Raw genomic sequence first — 24,777 nt, 5'->3', positions numbered from 1 at the left:
CGCATGCGCGACGCCACAGTGTGCTCACAGCTTCAGCACAGGAGAGCCGCACACAGACAATTAGACAAGACGAATCGCGGGAGGTTTCGATTGTGTGCAGTTTTGCTCCCGTCTACCCGGGGATCTTTGCAGCTGTTTAACAGCAGAACACCGCAACATGGTAAATGAACATCCCAATGGTGTCCTCAAATAATATTTGCATGCTTCAGACATTGCATTCACCTTTAGTGGAAGAACAGCACTACACATTCCTGTGCTCCCTTGTGTCAGTATTTAAAATGGTTAAGATAAGAAAAAAGATAAGAAAACCTTTTAGTCTCGCAATGGAGAAATTCCCAATTCACAGCAGCAAAGTTATGAAAGGAAGAAGTAGAACAACAAAATATAGGAGCTGCTGGAAAGGCAGCCACTCTCGCGGCGCCATTTTGAAGTGAAAAGGGGAATTGTACAAATGAAAATGATATTTTTGTTTTCATGTTTAGTATTTATTTTGGTAAAATGAGTATTTTGTTTTGCTTTTGTTAAATTAAGGGAAAAAAAGACAACTACTGTTTAACAAAGTTAAAGTAAAAATGTCTTATTTCCCTAAAAGGGCTATTTCTATTATTAAGCAGGCACAACTTAACAAAATAAAAGAGTTCCTCTGCCTCAACACAATACCTCTCATTATTTGCTGTGTACTGGCAAAGTTAGTTGTGAGGAGTGTTGATTTGTATAAGCTTGGCTTGACCATACTAAATTGGCATATAGCCCTGCTACCCATGACCGCCGGACCTTGGTCTTATAAAAAAAAAAAAAAGTGGACCTACAGCCTTTCTAGTTGAGGACCACTGCTCTAATCTCTCATTGTGTCTGAGGACCGGCAATCCGAGGCTAAGGCCAAGGCCAAGGCCGAGGACCAAGGACCGCCCCTCGGTCCTCGAGCCGGTCCTCGAGGCCAAGGACCGGCTCGAGGAACACATCTCTGGTCCATTGGGACCAGAACTAGTAAATAAAAGGCTTACAGGCACTGCGAGTACTGAAGTGCTTGCATATATGCACATCCATCCGTCCATTATCACAAGTTTATCCAGACACACCATGAAACAAGGTTCTTCCTCTTCAGACATAAGTTACGCAGACTTGAATGAAGCTAAGGATCATCAACTCAAATATCCAGGAGTATCATAAATTGCTACATACAAAAATATGGTATGTTAAAAAGATTATTAACACGAATAAGGAAATAAACTCCATGTGAAAACAAGGGAAATGTGGCCTTTGTTGACTTAACATTATTTATTTGAGGAGCTCATGATATGAGTCATGTCCTAAAAAAATTAACTGTCAATGTCCAGAGAGTCAATCTTCCGTTGTAAGGGCGTCCACGGCCTCCAAGAGGTGCAGGGCCAGGCTGTACTGGGCGTGGTTCTCCGGAAGCATCTCGATCACATGGCCCACCAGCCTGCTAGTCTGACAGAGGGCCACCAGGGGGCAACGCAGCTCACTGGGGTCCTGTAAACCCACAGAAACATGCAGTGCCGTGCAAAGGTTGCAAACTTCAGTGCACAAAGACACAACTCCATTTTTAAAGCAGACAAGTCATTCATGGATGACGTTCAAATGACTATAAAATTGGCATCAAGGACCATGAACCACAACTAATGAAGTATTTAAATAGAAAAAAAAGGTTTAATCACAAGTACCCAATTATTTAAATTAGAAAAAAAAAGGTTAAGGAGGTAATGGACCCCTGCAGAGTTTGGCACCTGCAAGTTCACATACCGTATTTTCACAACCATACGGCGCACTGCATTAAAAGGCGTAATGTCAGTTACAGGTGCTATTTCTGTATTACCCGCATTATTAGCTGCCCTGTCCATTTTGGAGAACGTTTAATAATTTTAAGTGCGCCTTCTGGTCGTGAAAATATGGTATATTCGAGGATTTTGTCACACACACACACTTATATATATTTAGCGATTTATTTAAGTAATAAAATTTATTTTCCCAAATTACCCTTGAAAATAGTAGGAGGACACTGCTGTGTATCCCAAGGGAATTTCAAGAGGGCCTTGGCACCACATGTTAGGACCCGCACAGATGTCAAAAGAAGAAAGTGGCAGGGTCCTCACCATAGCCTTGAGCCACGTGCACAAGGTGGGGGGCAGGCGGGCCAGTATCTCCATAGCGGGCTGCGTCTGGTCCTGACTGTGCAGCAGTGAGTAGCTCAGCCTTTGTCCTGTGATCATCAGCAGCTGAGAGCCCAGCACGTCCTTGTCTTCCACCTCCAACATCACCTAAGAGGCACAACCGTGCGTCAAGTCCAAATGTGGTATTATGTGCTCATCAGTACAGGTCATTAGCAGACCTACCTCCTCTGCGTGCGGGTCCAGGCCCTGGTTGTAGAGCTGGCACACCAGGTGTCGCCGCAGGATGTCGGGGGTGACCTGCAGCAGGCCTCCCAGCTCCAGACACAGCGAGGGCCACCACACGGCCTGGGGACCATTCGAGGGCGGCATGCGGGGTCCGGTACTCGAGGCGGACACGGACGGATCGTCCATAAACTGCACCCAGGCGGTGAGCACCCGGAGAAGAAACTGAGGGTTGAAGGAAGATGAACATGATAGACAATGATGACAAAGGGCATGAAGATAATCATTTAGCAGCAGGCTATAGTTTGGAATTTTTCATCACTTTTTTTCCTGCAATGCTTCCAAAGGTGCGTATGTGTGTGTTGGACTTGATTTTTATCCAATCCGAATTCAGCAATGCACTGCAATGTCAATCTAATTTGCCCTCAGAATCAGTAACACTGGGCCAACAATCAAATGTGGAAAGAAAAAAAAAAAAAGGATTGACATCGCACTTTTCACAGCGAAGGTTCATAAAGTGTTTCACATTGTTAAAATACAATAATAAAATCAGAAAAGAGAAGAGAAGTCTCACCTCCTGTCTTAATAAAACCAGTCCTGGGTCGGTGTCTCCACTTGGCAGGAGCTGAATGGTGGTCAGGTCTCGAAAGAAAGCATTCTTACCCTGGATAAATTATCCCAGTTATTTTTTCAGATAAATGAGTATTTTCACTGCCCATACGCATCACCTTAGCATTTTAATGAAAGAAAAAACAAAAACAAATTCACACTCCAACTTTCGGACAAATTTGGGTTAGGTCAACACCAACAGAACGGAACGCTGTTGTACAAACCCAATGAAGGAGCTTGGGCAATCAATCAAAAATGTAAACACGGTTTCAATTTTGACATGTTGCGATCTTCAAAACATGATAATGTGTAGAACAGCGTAGTGCATTTTGGCGACATTTGTGAAAGTAAATGGAGGGCCCGTCCGTGTATGACTCCCGCCTCCCTCACCTTACTGTCAAACAGACTGAGGGGTTTGACCTTCAAGCTGAAAGTCAAGGCGGCGTGTAGCAGGGAGGCTAGCAGACAGTGATGCTGCACCAGGGGATAGTGAACACCTTTCTGCTCGAGGGCAAGTTCAGCAATGGAGGCAGGGCCCTCGGCTCCGGACCACACCTCCTCCACGGACAACTCTGGAGGAGGAACCTCAGCTACCGCAGAATCCGCCTGGATGGAAGCAAGGGCCGCAGAGAAAAAAATAATGATTAGAGGAGAAAAAAAAAAAAAGATGAAACAGCGATTTTGTAGCACACACGTGCAAACATGCTAGCCAATAAACACAATAACATTTTCGTGGTGTTGTTACAAAACATTACTTAGGTCTGCTTTTCTGCAATGCATCCGGATTGTAGTTACAGCATTTCGTAGGTTTTTCTGTACCTGTGCCCAGATTTCTGCGTCAAGACAATCCTGTCTCAGAGGTCTACAGACAAATCCTTTGACTGCATGCTTGTTTTGGGCTCTGACTAGGGCTTGGCAATTATGAAAAAAAAAAAAAAATCCTTGGGAGGCTTTTATGGCCCGAGCAGTCCCATATTATCGGAACGTACTGCAGCCAGAAAATTCTTGAAGTTAAATGATTATTTACTGGAAACCAAGTTATCATATTTCCCACACTATAAGACGCTTCAGAGTATAAGGCGCACCTTCAATGAATGGCCCATTTCAAAACTGTTTTCATATAAAGGCTGCACCGCATTCTAAGGCGCATGGAATAGAAGCTACAATAATGGCTGCAGTTGTGTTTTGCATCCGTTAGGTGGAGCTACACTAAAGGAAATACAATACAATACAGCTTTCTTCAGATCCCGCTTTTACAACCGCTGTAGCTGTAATGATTGTATTCTGTTTTCATTTACGTTTAACACAATGTCCCAAGTTCATTGGAATTGGGCATTTACGTTCACAAACCTCGGGAATTTGTCATTGCACAACACTGTTCTGCACATGAAGAGTTTTTTCTTCATTTACAGTGTTTTTAAGATCGTAAGAAGACAAAATCGAAATCACAATGAATTTTATATGCCCATCCCTAGCTGTGACATGCGCTGTCAACTGTGGGGACCTTCTATAGACAGCGGTGAGCCTTTCCCAATCATGTCCAACCAACTGAATTTACCACAGGTAGATTCCAATGAAAGTGTAAGGGACTTTTCAATGAAAATGAAAACCAAAAGAGCACAAATGGAGCTGGCAAGCTTCGTTTCCTACTCATGCTTTTTGCAGACAGCCACCGACCACTCTTCATGCCGTGTTGTGGAGTGGACTCTCTTTACTTACAAAGTCATTGACAAAAGACAATGGGCACTGATTCTTAACCAAGAGTCCAGTCACCTCCATGAGGACCTGCAGCAGCTGGACACAGCATCCCAAAAAGGAGGTCATAGCTCTGTCTCCCATTCCGACATCCTTCAAACATAACAAAACCCATCAGAATCAATCTTTGGAGAAAGTGAGTGATTTAGAACGTTTCGAAGACACTTACCCGTCGGCACAGGCGGTCTTTGGGTGCCTTTCCCACCTGGAAAATAACGAGATGAAACATTCCAGTTTGGGGAAAATAATTCTTTGTTATTGTGAGGGAACTGCTTACCTTCTCAATGAGGAAGGCTGCTGCCGAGAAGCGTTTGACAATGAACGTACTCCACATCATCGTGCAAATACCTGTGAAAAAGAATGTTTCACACAGAAAGAAACTGATTGCACTTGTGCCAATGGCCGATGCTCAAAATACAAACAACATTTACAATTCATTGTAAAAGAAACCATGAATGGAGTGACATCTTTTTCAGCCTTTTTGAGAGCCTTTAAAAGCAATAGCCATACTTGCAAAACAAAAGACGGAGGTGAACCCCCCCCCCCCCCAAACATCTATGTACAGTACACAAAGCAAGAGGGTTTGGGAAAAAAAGGGTGGTATCATTTTAAAAAATTCCATCCATCCATTATCTGATCCGCTTATCCTCACAAGGCTCGCGGGTATGCTTGGAGCCTATCCAGCTGTTTTCGGGCAGTAGGCGGAGCACACTCTGAACCGGTTGCCAGCCAATCGCAGGTCACACGGAGACACATAACCATTCATGTTCACACTCACACCTAGGGACTATTGAGAGTGTTCCCTTAACCTGCGTTGCATATTTTTGGAATGTGGGAGAAAACCCACGCAGGCACGGGGAGAACATGCAAACTCCACACAGGAAGGCCGGAGCTAGAATCGAACCTCTGCACTGTGAGGTGGACACGCTAACCACTGGACCAGCAGGCCGCCAAGAATGTGGTCCACATTTTCGTCGGTTGCCTTATTCATGGCAAATATGTTCCTCTGTAGCATTTTCAGGGGGGAAAAAAGTGAATTCCAAATAAAAGTCGTTATCCTGCGATAGGCTGGCAACCGGTTCAGGGTGTACCCCGCCTACTGCCCAAAGACAGCTGGGATAGGCTCCAGCACACCCGCGACCCAAGCGGATCAGAAAATGGATGGAGTTATTATTATTATTATCATTATGTTTAGGGAGAAATGCACACCTGCCCTTTTGAGGAAAGTTCAGCTTTGTATGTTGCCAATATACCATGGGCACAAAGATATGACACGTAATGGATCTGGATGGTGTTGACTCTTGACAGTGCCTTCTTATAAATAGCGCATGCTTAGATTATTAGCTCCACCAATGGTTGTGACATGGAAAGCTTGCGCTCTGCTCTGAAAGCCAACACTCGCGCTTTTCAGGTGGGAGACACAGCGGTGCGTTTGTTCTCATCGCTGCGGTAAGCCTAAGGTGTGCTCAGAAGAAGAATTGCAGCCTTGTGTGTGGATTCTGACTGGTGGCGGAACAGGATGTTTTACTCATTTTTTAATTGGCCAATTATGCACATGAACATACTTGACTGTTTATTTTTTTTACACTACAATCGGTAAGGCAGGCAATTTTCTCCTTTCTCATCGTGCCATACCCATCTCTATATTTTGGACTCCAGTGTCGATGTTTCCCACAGCGGCACCTTCCTCCACAAAAAGGCGTGCCCATAACTGCCGTGTCAATTTCATCTGAACTGCTAGTCAAGTTTGATTAAAAAGTCTATTTTTTCAGTGCCCGTCCCCTCCCGTGTGCAAATAGTGTGTATTGTGATCGGAAGACATGTCGCAAAGACTTACGGTACTTAACACTTCCACCGCACCTAAAAAATAAAATTCCCGGCATATTCCATATTCCAAGCTTTATTGTGACAAAGTCTGACGACAGTGCATATTGTATGTATAAATTTCCAACAACTTCCCTGTCAAAGCGCACAACGGCCAATTTTTTTCCCCGTTGTTATTGCTGTAAATTTTTCCGAATGACGGAATTCCCTCGTGGCGAAGGAAGACTTGAAGCCCTGAACCTAAAGTGACCAGAACCGACTAAACTTGCCAATCTTGCCAAAATACAGTCGAGAAGTTCCCTCTGCGCCTCCGACACACATCACTGTAACAAAATTGTCTGTTCTTACAGGGAACAACAACATGAGGTACATTCCACATACTGTCCATAGGTAGAAATACAGTAGGTTGGACTGTAGGACGTATATAACTGTAAAAAGTGAAGAAACAGGTTGCTACAGAGAGGGGACACGGATGAAAATAAAGGAGGGAGTGGGGATATTTTAAAAGAAGCACCCTCACACCCATTCAATTGAATGCACCCGGATCACGATGGACATCGCTAGCGCATGTTTTGGCAACAGTGACCGCAAGATTTGCTATTTCATCCACAGCCACCTATGAAATAAATAAATGAAGTCAATAAAGTTACTGGCATGGCGGCTGTCTGGGTCGAAACCTTCAGTGCAATTTTGATTGGAGTCGCCACGTTGTGCAATTCTAATTCAAATTTTGAACGGCTGCAAAACCAGGGGCCGAGTTGGCCACACATAAAAAGTAGTTGGCACACCCCACACGCACTGCGTCAGCTTCCACTGCATCGGTCGATGTGCGGCAGGCCTAAGGCTTTGTCAACGTCAATGTCGACACTGGATGACTGTGTTATGTGAGAAAAGCCTACCTAGTTGGATATGCGGACTGGAAACGAGCTTCAGATGTTCAACGGCCCGGCACAAGTGTGGACCCTCCTAAAGGAGCAAAGTGAAAGATAATGTCAACAATGATGCATTTGAAAGAAAAATCTGAATGTGTGAGTGACTTGATTGTGTGTGATTCGAACCTCTGGGTCTTTGTTCCACTGCACCACATACTCCCAGCAGCAATGAGCGAAGAGCAAGTTTGGGGAGAGGGAGTGTGGAAAGCGCTTGCAAACAGTCATCAACACCTCTGCGTGTACATGCATATGAGATGGTATACATGTGGAAGGTACACGAATGTCAGATCACCCTGATTTGATTTCATCCTCACCTGCTGTTCTATCCGCGTTCTCTTGGCTTTCTACCACTTTGACATCTTCTCCTGCCCCCTCTTCATCCTTATCCTCGCTCTCCTGGAGGATTTCTTTGAGTTGCTCAGGGGCCAGGTTGTGCCTGAACACCCACTTGGAGACATTGTCAGTGATGCCACCTTGAGAGAAAAACAATGGAGTTTCAGGCTTAAGAAAGATGTAGCAAATACAATAAAGAAATCATGATTAGGACTTGAACCTGAGCCTCCCTCCAGCAGTGTTTTTATGGAACACAGCGCAGCGGGGCCTCCTGCTGCTCCGACAGTCGGCGGCACCAAGAGTAGCGTCTGCAGCACCAGTACATCTTCCAGCTGACGAACGCACACCACCCAGTGCTCCAGCTCCAAAGACACTGCTTCCCACTCTGACTGTAACTTTCATATGCCCACACAGAAAAAGCAACACCTGTAATTTACTTGCTTCAGACAAAACATGTTCTGACCATGTAGTGGTCACATTTTTTTTTGGACTATTTAAAACAGTTTGTTGGCATATACTAATTTGTCCATTGTGAGACAAATAAAGGTTTTCTTTTCTTATCTTCTAAGTGGATGTTTTTTGGTTAAAAAAAATACACCAAGGACGAAGAATTACAGCACATTAAACGCGCTGCAATACTCGACTTTTTCGGTTACGTCTCATGCAAAATGGGCCAGATATCAGTGGGGCGGAGCTAGGAGGCTTACAGCAAGGTGTATGACTAGTTCTTCTCAACCACTCCGTCTGAAGAGATAGGCAAGCAGAAACACAGCAGCAAAAATGGACAGAAACTGACTCATGAAGGCAGCGCTTCAACACCACGCTGCCAAATTACAATTCAAGCAGTGTGAAGATCCGAGACCCAGCAGACACCCCCCCTGCATGCCGACTGCCAACTTGTCCGAATTTCTGACTTGTCGGTTATCATAAGTTGACGTAGATTAAGATGTTGGGTATCATTGTAGATCTGCCTGATATTTTTGGGGGCTTTGTCATGATAAGACACAGCTTTCAACTCTGGCTCTCGCTTGGAAATGGCGGCAAAGTCATGATGGAGAAACACAGTTGTTGACGCCGTTATGTAAATTAATAGCGGAAATTTAGAACAGCTCACTCACAGAGACAGTTTTGGAAAAATACCGTAGGCAAACAAAATAAGTTAACCTTCAATAATATGAGAGTATTTTGGATTTTTATTTTTCCATTTATATCTTAAGATGAGTGGGGCTCAAAGAAATAAAGAAACACTTTCTTCAGTGATCCAAAACGGAGGCCCCGAGTGACAATACCCACTTTGGCTAATTCCAAGTGTGTGTGTGTGTGCATTCTACCTTGCTGTCTGCCCTGCTGGTGATGCTGGCCCGAGCGGCACGATGAGCAACAAAAGCAGCCAGCAGAGCGGCCGCAGAGTTGTGTGACTGTACCAAGATGTTGCGGCACTGCTGCCACCAAGGGGAGACAGATTGGGGGTCCCATGACTCTTCGATGGCGCCTGTTGAAAAGGGGCAAAATGCAACCTTGTGTTTGATCATTCAACAGATAATTTATACATACCGTCCATGTTGCTGAGGAGAACCAGTAATTCGTGAAGGTTTTTAAGACACTCTGTCGGGGTCTGGAGCACCTCCTTTTCTCGTTGCAACCATACACTTAACAACAGAGACTTAAATGAGACAAAGGGACAAGATTATGTTGCTGTTATCAGCCACCAAGAAGAAAATGCTATTTTTATCTGTGGTCTTACTAGTAGCTGCGCTGGGCCAATGGCAGCCTGTTGTAGTTTGTCACAGATCTTATGTGGTGGGCTTTTACCACACAGGCAACTCCAGAAGATGAAGCTCCCTGCAGAGAAAACATGTACTGTAAAGTCAACCCTCAGACTGTCCTTCATTAATGTTGGCAATTGTGTTGGGGTTACTGGCACATCTAGAAAGCTAATGCAAAGAGAAATGATAACTGTGTGTACCTAACTGGTTCCATTCTGGTTCAGAATGGTGGATAAGCTTTAACTGCCCATCCTCTGTGCATTCAATCTGCGAGAGGAAGGTTTGGGCGGGAAGAGGTGCGTCTGGTGCGTCTTGAACAAAAGAAACGCTGGGCCTCGAGTTGAGCTTGGTGTAACGTTGCAAGGTGGGACTCACACGTGCCAAATCACCCTCAATGCCATCAAGGGAGTCCAGCTGAATGTGGGGTTTGTAGAGAAGGATTCCAATATTTCAAATCATTATCTCACTTCTTCTCTGACTCAGCTTAATGCCAGTCAATTCAAAAAGCAAATTTTGTTTTGGTGTGGCTGCGCGTGTGCACCTACAGCTTCGTTGCGATCCTCACTGTAGGCAGAAGAGTTCATGTGGTGGATGTCAGTATAAAGCTGAAGCAGTTTCAGCCGGGAGGAGCAGAGCTGCATTAACACTGGATCCACTTGGTCGGCGTCTGGTACAGAGATATTTTGTACATACCGAAATCAAAATTAAAGATATGATGAATACTCAAGCAAAAATGCTCTTTCAGATGAGCGGCTCCACCTTGCTGCTGCAGAGCGCCGAGTAAGGCGCATGTGATGTTTGTGAGACACAAGACAGGAATGATCTTGTTGGACAGCAAAGACTCCAAAGCCTCCAACGGAAGAAAAGAAAAAAAGACAAACCAAACTTAGAAATGTGTGTGACTTTGACAGCAAACGCGTGTTCTTATTTGTAAAGCTAAGTTTACACCAGGCGCGTGCGGCCACGGGAGGCAGACAACGAAATACGAAAAAAATATCTATAACACATGTTTCCGCACTACAAGGCGCACCTTTGATGAATGGCCTATTTTAAAACTGTTTTCATAAATAGGGCGCACCTGATTATAAGACGCATAGAATAGAAGCTACGATAGTGGCTGCGGTTGCGTTATGCATCCGCTAGATGGAGCTATGCTAAAGGGAATCTAATACCATACAATACAATACAGCTTTATTTATATAGCGCTTTCACAACCGCTGTAGCTGTAACAAAGCACTGTGCAGGACATTTAAAATACTATGTTCAAGAAATTAGAATACTTTCCATATACAAGCCGCATTGGATTATAAGGTGCAATGATGGTTTTTGAGAAAATTTCATGTTTTTAGGTGTGCCTTATAGTGCGGAAAATAAGGTACCATAAGGTACCGGTATACATTTTTAATTTATACTAATTCTTTAGTCTGTGCTTTGTTGATTTTCATTTAGATTCCAATAATGCCCACTGTATAACTTGTAATATGCATTCAGATTTTCTACAGTCAGTATGCATTTAATATTTCTACATATTTGGTTTGGCTGATCACAGGAAACCACAGATGAAGTGCGAGGTGAGGCAGACAGCATCCTGCCTCCACACTGTGACATTTTTAATTTATTATAATTCATTTACATAATTCATTAAACAATGAAGCCAATGTTTGTTTTCTTTGCGATATGACTGTACTTCTAAATGGAAGTACTTAGTTTACAGAGAAGATAAAAATTGACTAAATAAATGAAGTTAAAACGCCATAACTGAACAATGCAACAGTGCAATAAACTTTTCAAAATTCGTAGTGCAGAAACACATTTCACTATATACAGGCATATTATGTTTTATAATTTTTTGGGAGAAGCGTCCCCAAACAATGTTGCCACACATGGGAAAGCCCCCTTTTTTTTATTTTTTAACCAGACTCCACAGACAAACCATCTGTGTCAGAATTGTAAAAGTAGGGACCAACTTTGCTCATGACGTGTTTGAGGCTCCCACAGCAAAAGAAAAGAACACTTGCATTCATACGTATGCTAAATGCGGAAATCTCGTTAAACCAGAATCCGTTATCTTAATTTGTTACCCCAGGATGATGTTCTGTCAGCTATGATTAAGTCTGCATGTGGCATCGAAGAAAGGAACTTTAGAGACTGATCGAATGACTGATACAGAGAGCAAGATATTCATTTGGACATGTAATTTATAAATGGAGACACAGTTTTTTTTGGGGCCACGACGTTTGTCAAAGGAGAAGAATCTGTGCTTGGTGGTTGCGCCTTCCCGGCAGCGCGTGAGTGCCAGAACTGATTTTGTTTGGGAGGAATGTCAGCGCCATCTGACTGTCGTTGCTGGACAGCCCTGGGGCGCTTGTGTTTTTTGCACCTGAAACGGGCAGCATGTTTCACATTCCTGCTGTGTTCATCGGGAATGTCGGTGCTGTTGGACAGTCTGCGGCTAGATGGATGGCTTGTGGAGTCGACGATGAGAAAAAAGGAGCGTCAGCGCAGAGCGCCGATGCATATGTGGAACTGGGAGTCGCGGCTTGGAATTGAAGCGGATTTACATGGGACAGGAGATGTGAGCCAATCTCTTTTTCGTCAGTGGACGCTACAGCTTCTTGTTTGCTTTCAAACTTAGCTTGTAGCAGACGCGTGCACATTTTCAGCATGACGTCTTTGATCCACGGGTGAAAGGACACTTTGATTCGCTCCTCTTTCATCTATAACTGCTTCAAACGACAACATGTGTGCAGAAAAGTGGTTCCGATTGCACGACTGTCTGTGTTTTATGTGTTGTGTTGTATTATTTTGGCATTTTATGTTAACTGTTCTTTTGATGGCGGTGCAGGCACCTGCAGCGGCTCCTCTCTCTCCTGAGGAAAGAAATTTCATCTGTGCTGTATGTTGCACATGTAGCACATTTGACAATAAAGTTGACTTCAACGTGAACTCGGTTTAATAACAGCTCATTCAATATCACCCATTGGGTTTATGTACAAATTCTGACACAATTAAGTTTAGGCTAGTAACGCAAGTTGAATTCTCTTTTTTTTTCTGTGAACTCTGAAACTCACTCAACCTCGTTCTACCACGTCCGACTACATTTCTCATTAACGCTGTAACTGCTGTGGCAAACTCTGTTGACAATATGCGAATCTCATTGGGCATCCACCACAATCGTGGAACGACACGTTCGCCTTTTCCATTCACCGTTCCCTGAAATGCGCTTACGGCAGCCGTTGGGAACAGAGTATAGAAACAAAGCATCATCAGACCTGTTTTTGAATGGAGGAGTGTTTGATATCCAGCAGCACGTCTCTGGCCTCACTCTCCAAAATATCTTAGAGGAGAAGAAAAATCATCACACTGAATGTCTGTGATTTTGTTAAATCCAACCAAAGACTAATGCTCAATTTAACCTAGCAGTCTCTTTGGCAGGGTTATTTTAAAAGACAACATCAAGTTTATAAATTAAAATGGCTTTAACAAAGTATTTATTGCACTTAAGACTCCTCAAACCAGTTACATGCTCTTGATACACACAATTGTCCCTCAATTAACACAAATAGTTCATAACTTTCATATAACCTATTTTTTTCTTATTTTTATATTGAATATACACTACACCTAAAATCCAAAATAAACAGCAATTATAAGTGTGCACAATTACAAAGTCAATAGAGAAGAGATAATTATTTTCCTATTTGTACTGTCAACGGTAAATACAAAGTAGGGTCAAGAATAATCTCTCACCAGGCTCCATATCTCTGCTCTTGAGTATTGTTGTCAGTTTCTTAAACAAATGCATATCTTTGGCCCCTTCACTCTTCTTGTCGCTGAAATGAATCCAATGCATTCAAATCATTCCAACAATCTTTCTATATCACAAAAATACCTGAAAGTGAATCTCGGGGGCCCACATAGGTTATTATGACTGGGATCCCATATAAATGTATGCTTGTCTTATATTATCAAATATGCACAACAAATTGTTGGACAACTAAGTTTTGAAATCAGAAGCCAGTAAAAAGTTAGCCCGGCAAGCCACGTCTAGCCATCGACTAGTCCGCGGGCTACCGGACAATCGCGATCAACTGGTTGGGCACCTCTATTGTCATGTACAGTATATCTGTATTGACGTGAACCAGTGTGTACACATGTACTGTCGGTGAGTGGAGCAACCTGAGGGCCAGGTGGAAGGGAACATTCACAGTCCTTAGGGTTCCTGTGACGGGATCCAGCAAACACACTTGATGGGTGTGGATCTTCCAGCCTTGACTGGTCACACTGTTCACCCCTAACAGACGGTAGCCCGCATACAGCAACCTGGAGGTGAACACACACACAAACACACACGCAGATCCGAAGAAATCCAGAGTGGTATCTTATATGCACTGGCGATACACCAGCCAATTGACATAAAGCACTGGTTTTCTGTATGCACCTGCAGTGTTTGCCGACATTGAATGCGCCCACTCGAGGTCCATATTGCATCGCCCATATCTCCAGGATCCCCCTGCGCGGGGCATAAATAACCAGAAACAGTGCATGGCGCCTGGGGACGGAAGTTGAGAGGGAACTTTCCCGACTGACTTGCTCCTCTGGAACATGCAACCAACCCAGCTGCGCATCTCTGTAACCTTCAGTAAACAAACAGATTTTTATGAAAATAAGAAAAAAAAAAGACAAAAACACGAACAACATTGTCCAAGTCATGTCAAAATTCAGGTAAGTATATTTTGCCCTAGACACAACAGTTCCACCGCCTATGCTTGGCCCATCACGACCACAATGAACAAACGCTCTATTCCCCTCACCATCTCAAAAAGAAGACTAAGCTAGCCTAGTCATGCCCTTACATAATCAATTTACACCATAATGCTTATATAATAACATTACTACATCAAAGAGCATACTACTTGCTTTTTTCAAATTAATAAACACAAGCAAGAGAAAATGAGGATAAGGCAGTTGACCTCACTTTTTTAAGATAAGATATCCTTTATTTGTCCCACACTGGGGAAATTTACAGCCTCCAGCAGCAAGAACTTTGCACTAAAGATGCCATTTACAAAGCATCTTTTAAGTATAAGCAACAGTATTGACTTCATAGCACCATTCTTGTGGCCTGCATATTATTCTCCCCCTGCTTTCCCTTTACCTTTCCACATGCGAATTGCAATCCCTCTGTTTAGGTCCAGCAGCGTGACTCGACCAAAGTCATCAGTTACTCCGGCTAGCGTGTTACAAGGGGACAGGCAAATGGACTCGCCATGGCGGCGAGAGTCCGGGAGACCAAATCTGAATGAGAGAGGTCAGTTTGAAAACTGTACACCAACAAGCCTCATTTTATAACATTTACAAAACAATACATTTAATTACAGTATTTATCGTGGCCAAAACATTGCTGTTTTTTATTTCATTTGAGGCTACACAATGGTGTAACCTCAACATATAAGTTGAGTCACTTGAGAAACAAGTGACCCAACTTATATGTTTTTCGACTTACGAGCTGTCATTCAGCTGATTTTATTTTTTACCTAGATTTACTAGCTCAAACTTGAGACACAATTGCTGTACAATACTATGGAGGTATTTTTTCTCATTAATGTAAATAAGTCTGGAAGCGATTAATGGTATTTACAATCATTCCAGTAAAAAAAGATATTTGGAGATATGAGTCTTTTGAGTTATAAGCATGTTCACAGAACTAATTAAATCCGAATCTCAAGGAACCGATGTATTTTGAAAGGCACCTGATCCCCAAGGGTGTGGCAGGTTCAACTTTGGGCTTGTGTTTCTGGACTGTCTCATCTTCATTCTTATGCTTGTTCCATCCTAGCCATCCACTGAAAAAGGAGCGTAGAGATGAGACAAAAAATCAAAAAAGGAGAGGGAATGAAGCCGCACACAAAATAATAAAATGGGACAAAAGAGGAAGGATTGCTTGTGTTCGAGTATTGTCTGTCATTAGCTGGGATCATTAGTCAAGGTTATAATAATCATTCGGACAATATTTTCACCAGTTAAGCTCTTATGTTGTTGTTTCCATTTTGCACATGCATTCAAAAGCTTGCACACCTGGCAGCACTGAAGAGGGCTGATGTCAGTTTACTGGCCACAGCGAGAGCCACGTGAGAAAGAAGAGGCTGGGTGCTTCCCTGAGAACACACACTGATGAGTATTCATGCCTTTCGTTTACCCCAGGCTGGAAATATCTTTTTACAAGTAATGTAATGGACTCACCTCGACAGCATAGTAAAAGCCAGTGTATGGGCCCCCTCCGACAGTCACGTACTGGCTCATGGCAGGGGGGCTGCCTTTGACTGAAGCATTGAACCCCCCCAAAATAGAGGCATTCTTCATCTGATCAAACACATTTAGCGTCATGACACCTACCAGAGAGAGAGACAGAAATAAAGAAGGATTTGTGTGCGTGTGTGTGTCTGCGGGTAAACACTTCATGAAGTAAACACTTCATCAAGTTCTGTGGAAGAAAAAAAAAAACTCAAGAGACAATAGGGGTGTTCACACGGCACACATTTGCTCCGGCGCTGCACCGATGTATTTTGTTGCGATATATTTTGCACCGCAGCAAATTGTGTGGAGCGTTCACACGTACAAAGCCGCTGAGCGTGTCTGCACCGGCACAGCGTCGGTGCAGCCCCACTTGCGTTCACACGGCAGTTTCTGCAGCGGAGCAAAACGACAGAAAACAAATGAGCTGTCGTGTTGGTTCTTTTTAAAACGTATAGACAACTCAAGCGACTACTGGACAGGCACGTCCTTCTTATTCTCGGTCTCCGTGCCTTCTGCTCGAGAGTGACCGCCCCCGAAAACGTAAATCAACGATGACTTCAATGACACTCAGAAAAGCAAACACATCATGCGCCAAACAGAAAATCAAGAGAGGAAATCACTAAATAAATTATATGGGGAGCCGTGTGAACACCCCTATACTGTGTGATGAACTTATGACGGCCGGCATGTACATGTATCTTAAACATATTCTTCAGAAACAAAGACTGTATTTTAATCTCTCCAGATCCCAAATAACAAAAATGGATACCACATACACAATAGGGAAAAGTACAAATAGAGTGGAACCAGAAGGAATAATTGCACCTCGAGATGGATACCGTCAAAGTTACCCGATATTTGAAACATTGCGGGTAGGGATTTAGACAGCTGCCAAATTCATGGACAAACTGTCGTGAGTGAGCTTGTTGGTCAACAACAATGTTTCATAACAAGAGCAGTTACACGGACCTTTAGAAAAAAAACTCACAAAATGAAGAAATTATTTTCTCTCAATTTACTCGCAGGCATACTAAGTGTGAAATATATTATATGTAATATATATTAGAGCTGTTAAACGATTAAAATATTTAATCTAATTAAAAATGCAACTGTCATAATTAACTCAAATTCACTAAAAATTAATCGTGATTCCGCACACATTTTTTTTCGTTTCTGAATTTCCTTTTATATTTTTTGTCCTATTTTTCCCCATTTTAATACTCTCATCAACATGGAATCATGAATCAGTTTTCTATGTGCAAAATGCAAATATTAATGAAATAGCAATTTCGATTTTCAATTTTACATGAACATTTTTCACTTGGAGCAGTTATTCACACATAATCTCTCACACAATATTACTGTCCATCAACAACAGTGAAAAAAATATTTTGTCACACAACAGCTGCTTTAACAGCTCTTTTTATGGAATCAAAACAGAGCAATATAACATTAGAAAGTGCACATCTAAGGTAAACTAGTACCGGTACTCAGCCTATAGTGGATTTAAGCCATGGTTGCATACTTCGTTTTTCTCAAGTTTGCTTTGAACACAGCAGTCAGGCTATGTTGATTCTGTTGGTCCTTCTTGCGCGGAAGTCTCTCTACGGTTTTGTGTAGACATCATTTCGGATGACTACACTTGGTTCGATGACAACACTGGAGACGTTGTATTTTCGCTAGGTCGCTACCACTGCACCGCTGAACTTCACCGTCACTGTCAGGCGAACACAGAGAAGCTCCACCTGCTCTATTTGTATGGACACGGAACACTGTAACCTTCCACGCAAAATAGTTCCAAACAAGTAACAATCGCGTCAGTGGCATACATCGTTTACCTGTATGATACAGGTAACTTTGGTCTTGTCAGTAGAGCAATCTGGCAATTTTTTTAAAGTAAACTTTCCATTCATAAACTCTTTAAGTATCCGTTTTTGGTGTCTCGCGCTGCTGTGGCTGGCAAAACAAACGTGCGTGGACCTATGCAGCGCGCTTGTTGTTTTGTTTCTGGTTTATTTATAGAGCAATGTAACATCCGCTGTGACGTGTGCCGCGTTAATCTCGTGAGAAAAAATTTAATCCCGTTAAAATTCATTTAAATTAATGCCAATAAAAACACGCTAAACTGACAGCTCTAATATATATACAGTATATACCGGTATATATATATACATATATATATATATATATATATATATATATATATATATATATATATTCTGTGTTTGATAAATGTAGCTATTAAATGAACACATAAATTATGTTTTTGGGGGGAAACTCCAGGCAACACTCTTTTCCACAGTAAATTCATGATTTAACAAGGGACAAGTCCTTTTTCACACAGGGCCAGGTAGCTATGAATATTTTTAAAATTTTGAATCAATAAAACGGAATGTTACATTTACTTCAGTTATCTTTGTCTAATATTTATCGATTTTTTATTATTTTTCATGAAAGAAGAGAAACTGCAAAAAAGTAAGAATTTGACGAGAGAACATACTTTTTCAAGCTCTGTGCATGGTCAATAAAATAACTGCTGCTGCAACAACAAAAAATTGGATGACGGAAGACTCATAGAACTCAAAATAAGTCTCAATGATACACTTACCCACACTACAGTGGTCTACAATAGCGTCCATGTCCTGGAGAGCCCACTTCTTATAAGCCAGGGGAGGAGGCTGAATCACATCACTACCAACGGCTGCCGCTAGATGTATGAAAATGAAGAGGAAGGGTGGCAACACCCGGTGGGAGAAAGAACTTTAAAGAAAGACAGGATGAACAGAACCCATGAAACAGTAATTTCATTATTCATTATCCCGTTAATCTTGCATGCAGCCCACAGAGAGCACTTGTAAAAGCTTAGCTACTGGCTTTGCGTGACCAAGAGGCTCATTTATATTGAAATTCTTCAACATTAACGCTGTCACGCTTGGCTAGCAAATAAAGAAAACACTCATAATTCAAAAAAATGTGACAACATTGTGCAACCCTTCAACTGTCCAACCACGTACGCACACACACAAACGCACACGCACGTGTACGCATACACACGCACGCGCGCGCGCACACACACACACACACACGCGCGCGCAAATACCTCTTGCCACCTGGTTCCGGCAAGCGCGCAGTGACTGGAAGAGGCTGAAACCATCTATGGTGACCAGGGCAGCAGGGTAGAGGATGCTTAACTCTTCATGCTGAGATCGACAAAGTTATTTACTGTAAGCCATTGTGTGATTTGAACGGAATGTGTAACTCAGGTTAGCGTGTAGCGGGCTAGCAACTTTACTTCTTCCTACTCCCTTGAACATAATAATTGTGTTGAATGATGACTGATTTCTCCTTCCTTTTTACTATTTTGCTTACCTTACTTTCTGTCAATTGTTTATTGAACATATATAAAAAACATATACAGTTTTTATGTTCAAAAGACAATAAACAATAAACAAACAAACAAGTTCCTCCGTAGCAGGACACCGCAGGACTCTTGACATCTTAACCTTTTCTTTTGTAAATGTTATTTAAGGTAAATCAATACTTCAGTAATGAGTATGTTCCAAACTCCTCCTGCTTTCAAATTGGCTATGTAGTGTGTGGGGGGGAGGACATATGTTCCACCTATAACCACCTATATCCACTCTGCACTCTTGACAGTGATGTACACCATCCATCCATTCATTCAGCATCTGAACCGCATATACTTACAAGGCTGGTGGGCATGCTGGAGCCTATCCCAGCAGTCTTTGGGCAGTAGGTGCGGTGCACCCCGAACATGTCGCCAGCCAATGGCAAATAATAAATAAATAAATAAGGGTGGCCCAGGGTTGTTCGTCTCTGTGTGCCCTGATTGGCTGGCAACCGGTTCAGGGTGTCCTTCGCCTACTGCCCGAAGACGGCTGGGATAGGCTCCAGCACCCCCCCCCCTCAACCCTCCGTTAGAGATTTTGACCTTATTTTATTATTGTTATTATTTAACAAATTATTTTAATGTATTCTGAATACAATTTTGTGTGTGTGCTTGTGCAAGGTTTACAAGGGCCGCAAGTATCCAAAACTGAGTTCAGTTTCAGGGTAAAAGTTGTGATTACATAAAACATGAACGGAAATTCCAACAGACTTACCACAAAACCAAATTATGACTTATCCTGCAACAATGGGCAGTGGGAAGAACTTGCTAAGACAGTATGTCTTATTTTTCAGGCAATGAACCAAACAAGACACACAATGAAAAGAGGTTAATAATTTTGAGGAAAGTTTGAAATTTGAGCTTGTTAGAAAAATCTGCCATGCTTCTACACTTAGCTCCTGCAAAGACATGTCTGAGCTTCTGAGTGGATAAAAGCGGGATGAGGAATTGCATGCCATCAGTTGAATTTTATGGAATATAACTACAAACCCCAATTTCAATGATGTTTTCCATCCATCCCCCCACGCGACCCTTGTGAGTGTTAAGCGGATCAGAAAATGGATGGATGGATGGATAAATCAATTAAATAAATAAATAAAGGGTTTCGGTTATTGGTATCAGTTTGGAGAAGCAGGACGTTATCATTGAGGAAAAAAATGGTTTTCATGCATCCCTATATATTTTTTTAATTATTTCTATCCCTTTATTTGAAAAAAAACAGGACATTATTAAAAGATGACAGTGTAGAAAATGTTGAAATAAATGATGATTCAGTTCCTGGTTAGGTGCTTAACATGTGAGCATACAGATAAAATATGTAGATCGTTGTTTTCCAGAGTAACAGCAAATGTTTGCAGATATCTTTTTGTGATTAATAATAATTCTACTTTCATAGAGAACTACAGAAATCTCAAGACTATTTACTGATGAGAGGCTGAAATTCAATTATTTTACATGAAACAATGGCTCAACATTTTTTTGGATTAGCAAAAAAAGATGGTCAATAATTTGATAATCGATTGCTGATTATGCGCTGCACTTCTCTTTACTATTATTAGTGATATTGCTAATGAAGATTCAAGATGAAAGTGAGGGCGGACACCCTCCCCCCCACGATTTCACTCATTTCCTACCTGCTCAGTTACTCCAGGATGGCGAGGGATCTCATACGTGCGACACTTCAGCCTTAAGACTTGGTCCTCGTGAAGCAGTTGCGCCAGAAGCAGAACTCCATTCTAGTGAAAACAACATTAACTTCCCTGACTACAACGGCATTACGATGCTGCAAGCAATAAGGAGGTGGCAGACCTCTGTGTAGAAGCGGACATGGCCAGATGTGAAACCAACAACAACACATGTCCAGTCCGGTCGCCCAGTGGAGCTTCTACAAAAAAACGGACACATGCATATCCAATCAAGCCACCTCGTTATTTATATACAAGAAATAACAAATACTTCAGGAAAAAAAAAAAGAAAGAGTACCTTTTCTGGCTTGCCAGCGGTATACAGATGGTGCTGCTCACGCGCTCTCTGAAGAGAGAAATCCAAATTACACTTGGCATACATTAATTTCATCATATTTCACTGAATACCTGTTTGTCTGCTTTTTGTCAAAAAGGAGAATCATCTCACCCTTCTTCAGTGCTGAGTATTCCACTCCAAGACACAGCCAGGGTCATCTCTTCTCTGCCACCACCATCTGTTCGCCACTTAGCTGTAAAGAATCAGCCAATTATAATGCCCGTGTTCATCAAGAGATGAGTTATCTCCCTTTTCTGTGGGTATTGCCAGGAGAGAGGTGTGAAAATTAACACCTGACGCTCGCTTATCGCGAGCCAATCGTTGAGAGCAAATGTTTCTGTCTTTACTTGAAATTTACATGTCTAACGTGACCACATACTTGCGCAGACATTGCCATGCATCTAACTAGCTGCTCTGCATACACACTTGTTGCAACAACCTGTTCAGTATCACTGACACAACTGGATAAATATGGCCCTGTGTTTTTTTTTGTTCGGGCTTTGATGCAGCAAATTTATGTGATCTTCTCTTGAAATAGGTTTCGGTGTCTGTGTTGACATCTAACCTGAGAGAAAGACAGCCTTTTGCTCACGAGCCACCACAAGCAGATCTGAGCAGGGAGAGAGGGACACCGTGCAGTTCTGTAGCCATGGTCCACTTAGCTCTGTGGTTTCCTCCACCTAAAGGTTTGTGGGGAAACATCACTAATAACAACAGCAACAGAATATTTGTCACTTCCTCCATCAATTTTTTGATAGCACTTAAGGGTCCCAGGTGAGCTATCCAAGTTGACTTTGGGTGAGAGGCAGGGTACACCCTGGACTGGTCGCCAGTCAATCGCAAGGCACATATAGACAAACAAGCATTCACACCTATGGACAGTTTAGTCTTCGGTTAAGAGCTCAGAAGTATATTTTGGGGGTTTAGGAGGAAGCCAGAGTCCCCTGAGAAAACCTACTCAAGCAGGGGGAAAACAAGAAAACCTAGTTAAGGGAGGGACTATGCCGAGAATCTCTCAATGGTGAGGCAGCCTGATAACCTGATATGTGTAGCGGACAAATAATCTAACAGAATGAATGAAAACTATGGCAGCAGTAATGATGAGCAGTCTGCCTTACAGTTCTAAGTACAATACTGTACATATTTATTGATATTTTAAACATTTTTCGAAGAAATACCTGTAGTAGCAATTGAACGGATTTAGTTCCCACTCAGTAATGATTTTAATTAGTGTGAGAATTGTTGCTTGTCTATATGAGCCCTTTGTTTGACTGGTGTCAGTGTGTACTCGACTGGCAACCAGTTCAGTGTGTACTCTACCGATTTAAAAATGGATGGGTTGCTTGTTACTTCGCTTATCAGGCACTAATGCAACTAATAGTTGTATGATTGCTTGTATGACTCAGCATTCTCCTCCATCAGTGTCTTGCTCTCATTGTCCACACCCCAATCCCCCAAGGATTAAATAAATAAATCAATCCAAAACAACAACTGGCGTTCTATTAACTTTTGCAGATGAACTCAAGTACATCTCCGGTGGACAAAGAAGTGATTTTAGAATGATAAAAGACGACATGACAAACCGATGTAGCTGATGTAGTTTCTTGCTGTTTGCTCTTGTCACTGTCCCATGCTGTTTCCCAGTCAGAGGTGTCCCACGAAAATTCATTTTCAGCTGCAGAGGAGGAATGTAAACACGACAGCTCACTTCAATGTACGCAAGAGATTCGTACGCAGTGCTTTTAAGCCTATTTGTATACATGTGTGTCCAAAACACGAAGAAAGATGGGGTGTCAGAGAAAAAAAATACTCGTGGACAGCTGCTCCTGTGTTATTTCCAGGAGCAGGCAAGAATTAGCCTCGTCTGTCAACGATGATGATTTCAATTACCAGTTTGATTGTTCTCCACAGGCTCAGTTTGACCGTGGAACAAATAGTCCCTGACCGTCTTCAGCTCTTGGAGACGACAAAACTCCAACAAGCCGCAGGACATGTCCTCTCCGTCCAACCTGGACCCAAATTTTGACAGGAAAATAAAACAATTAGCCTGTGTACTAAAACAGTCCACTAGTAGAAGAGCAACGTAGCCTCGCGTTAAACTTCTAAATCCCCGCTGTCGTGCTAAAGCACCCTCCAAACAATATCACCTTCTGTTATTGCCGTAAGAAAAATAACGCGACCTGATACGAATACGTGTCTACGATATTAAATGTGCGCAGTACTCGCCGTCCAGAAGTGGAAGACAACTCACTAGCATAACATTGGATAGTTTCCGGGTCACGCACAAGTCGAGGTTTTCAAAGTAAAGGCTTAGTGCGCTTCATTTCTGAAAAAGTCGGAAATGCAACACTAAAAACGACAATAAAATAAAGATTTTCCCAATGTAATGCTGATATGTTCATTTTATCCCCGCAGCAATAAGTAGTGCCCTATGTTTTAGTCTTGTTTTCTAGACTTGATAAATACGTTGCTTACCAGAGAGCAGCTGAGTGAATTTTTGTTGTTCTTTCTCATTTTGCTGGAATTATATTGAACCACGTACCTGCTATAGCATTTAAAGGTGACCCTGCTTTTGTCAAAATATACACCAACGGTCAAAAAATACTATCTATCTATCTATCTATCTATCTATCTATCTATCTGGTTCCACCAGTTCAGGGTGTACCCTGCCTATCGCCTGAAGACAGCTGAGATAGGCTCAAGCACATCAGCAGCCTAGTGAGGAGGGTAAGAGGGTCTGAAAATGGATGGCTTGATGAATGTTTCTTTTATTAATGCATTGGTTGATTTGGGAAACCAATTCAGGGAAACGTGTCCTTTTCTGTGCCAAAGATTTCATAAAGTGGAACATCATATTGTCATTGAAAAGATGAATTCACTCATATTTCTTTTGTCCTTTTTTGAATTTTTTGCATGCCTCACTCACGCTATCACCGAGTGTGTTCATCTTTACAGAGGGCAACTTTTCTTTTGGAGTGGACATGGCTGATTCTGGCATCTGGCATTAATTGAACGTATATGTGGAACTGATGACATCCATTGACATCTATTTTGACATGATTACACTGACATTAACTCTTTGTTGCCTAATTAAAAAGGCACCACAATTCAATGAATAACATACATACTGTAGATACAGTACAATTTTCTGAACAAAATAAAATGATTTTCGCATCATGTCATTTGTGATGGGATGATCAAGGATGCACAGGCGGAACTTCTGCTTACACATGCAATGGATTTCAGCCTTACGCCACAGAGGATTACAAATAGTTTTCACTTTCAAGCAATGTGCTATTCGCCTTGCTAATGATGGTTACGCAGCGCAAGAAGAAGCATACATCGATCCACCCTATCATCCATGCCAAGACCATTCTTATAGCGAAAATAGCACGTACTGTAAATAGAGGTAATTTTTGTACAAAAATTATGATTGTAAACAGTAGCGTTCGTAACTCGAGGTTGTACTATGGTTA

General features: G+C 42.2%; 1 protein-coding gene across 2 annotated transcripts; it reads right to left on the bottom strand.

Annotated features, from left to right (window-relative positions):
* Window positions 1-1,258: 1,258 nt before the first annotated feature.
* Window positions 1,259-23,576, bottom strand: rab3gap2 (RAB3 GTPase activating protein subunit 2 (non-catalytic)). 2 transcript variants are annotated; one of them, XM_086127456.1, is made up of 36 exons: window positions 23,553-23,576; window positions 23,192-23,310; window positions 22,885-22,976; window positions 21,867-21,981; window positions 21,413-21,494; window positions 21,263-21,310; window positions 21,089-21,164; window positions 20,914-21,015; window positions 18,971-19,070; window positions 18,479-18,577; window positions 15,817-15,965; window positions 15,652-15,731; window positions 15,327-15,419; window positions 14,732-14,871; window positions 14,015-14,210; window positions 13,753-13,896; window positions 13,324-13,406; window positions 12,846-12,910; window positions 10,333-10,423; window positions 10,119-10,240; window positions 9,774-9,987; window positions 9,552-9,649; window positions 9,362-9,470; window positions 9,139-9,299; window positions 8,028-8,202; window positions 7,789-7,947; window positions 7,601-7,707; window positions 7,442-7,508; window positions 4,996-5,066; window positions 4,888-4,923; window positions 4,737-4,811; window positions 3,354-3,569; window positions 2,929-3,018; window positions 2,355-2,579; window positions 2,115-2,279; window positions 1,259-1,494 (listed from the first exon to the last, which is right to left on the bottom strand). In XM_086127456.1, exons 2-36 carry the CDS (start codon window positions 23,292-23,294, stop codon window positions 1,342-1,344), a joined length of 4,101 nt encoding a protein of 1,366 aa, XP_085983582.1. In that variant the 5' UTR covers window positions 23,295-23,310; window positions 23,553-23,576; the 3' UTR covers window positions 1,259-1,341. The 2 variants fall into 2 exon arrangements, with proteins under 2 accessions (XP_085983582.1, XP_085983583.1); XM_086127457.1 differs by having other exon boundaries at window positions 8,028-8,196; window positions 23,192-23,568.
* Between the last annotated feature and the right edge of the window lie 1,201 nt (window positions 23,577-24,777).

This window comes from Hippocampus guttulatus, chromosome 13, assembly GCF_054856545.1.
Source record: "Hippocampus guttulatus isolate MCC_2025c chromosome 13, RoL_Hgut_1.0, whole genome shotgun sequence".
Taxonomy (NCBI): Eukaryota; Metazoa; Chordata; class Actinopteri; order Syngnathiformes; family Syngnathidae; genus Hippocampus; species Hippocampus guttulatus.
The sequence above is the reverse complement of the archived record's forward strand: the minus strand, read 5'-3'. Positions and strand labels throughout refer to the sequence as shown.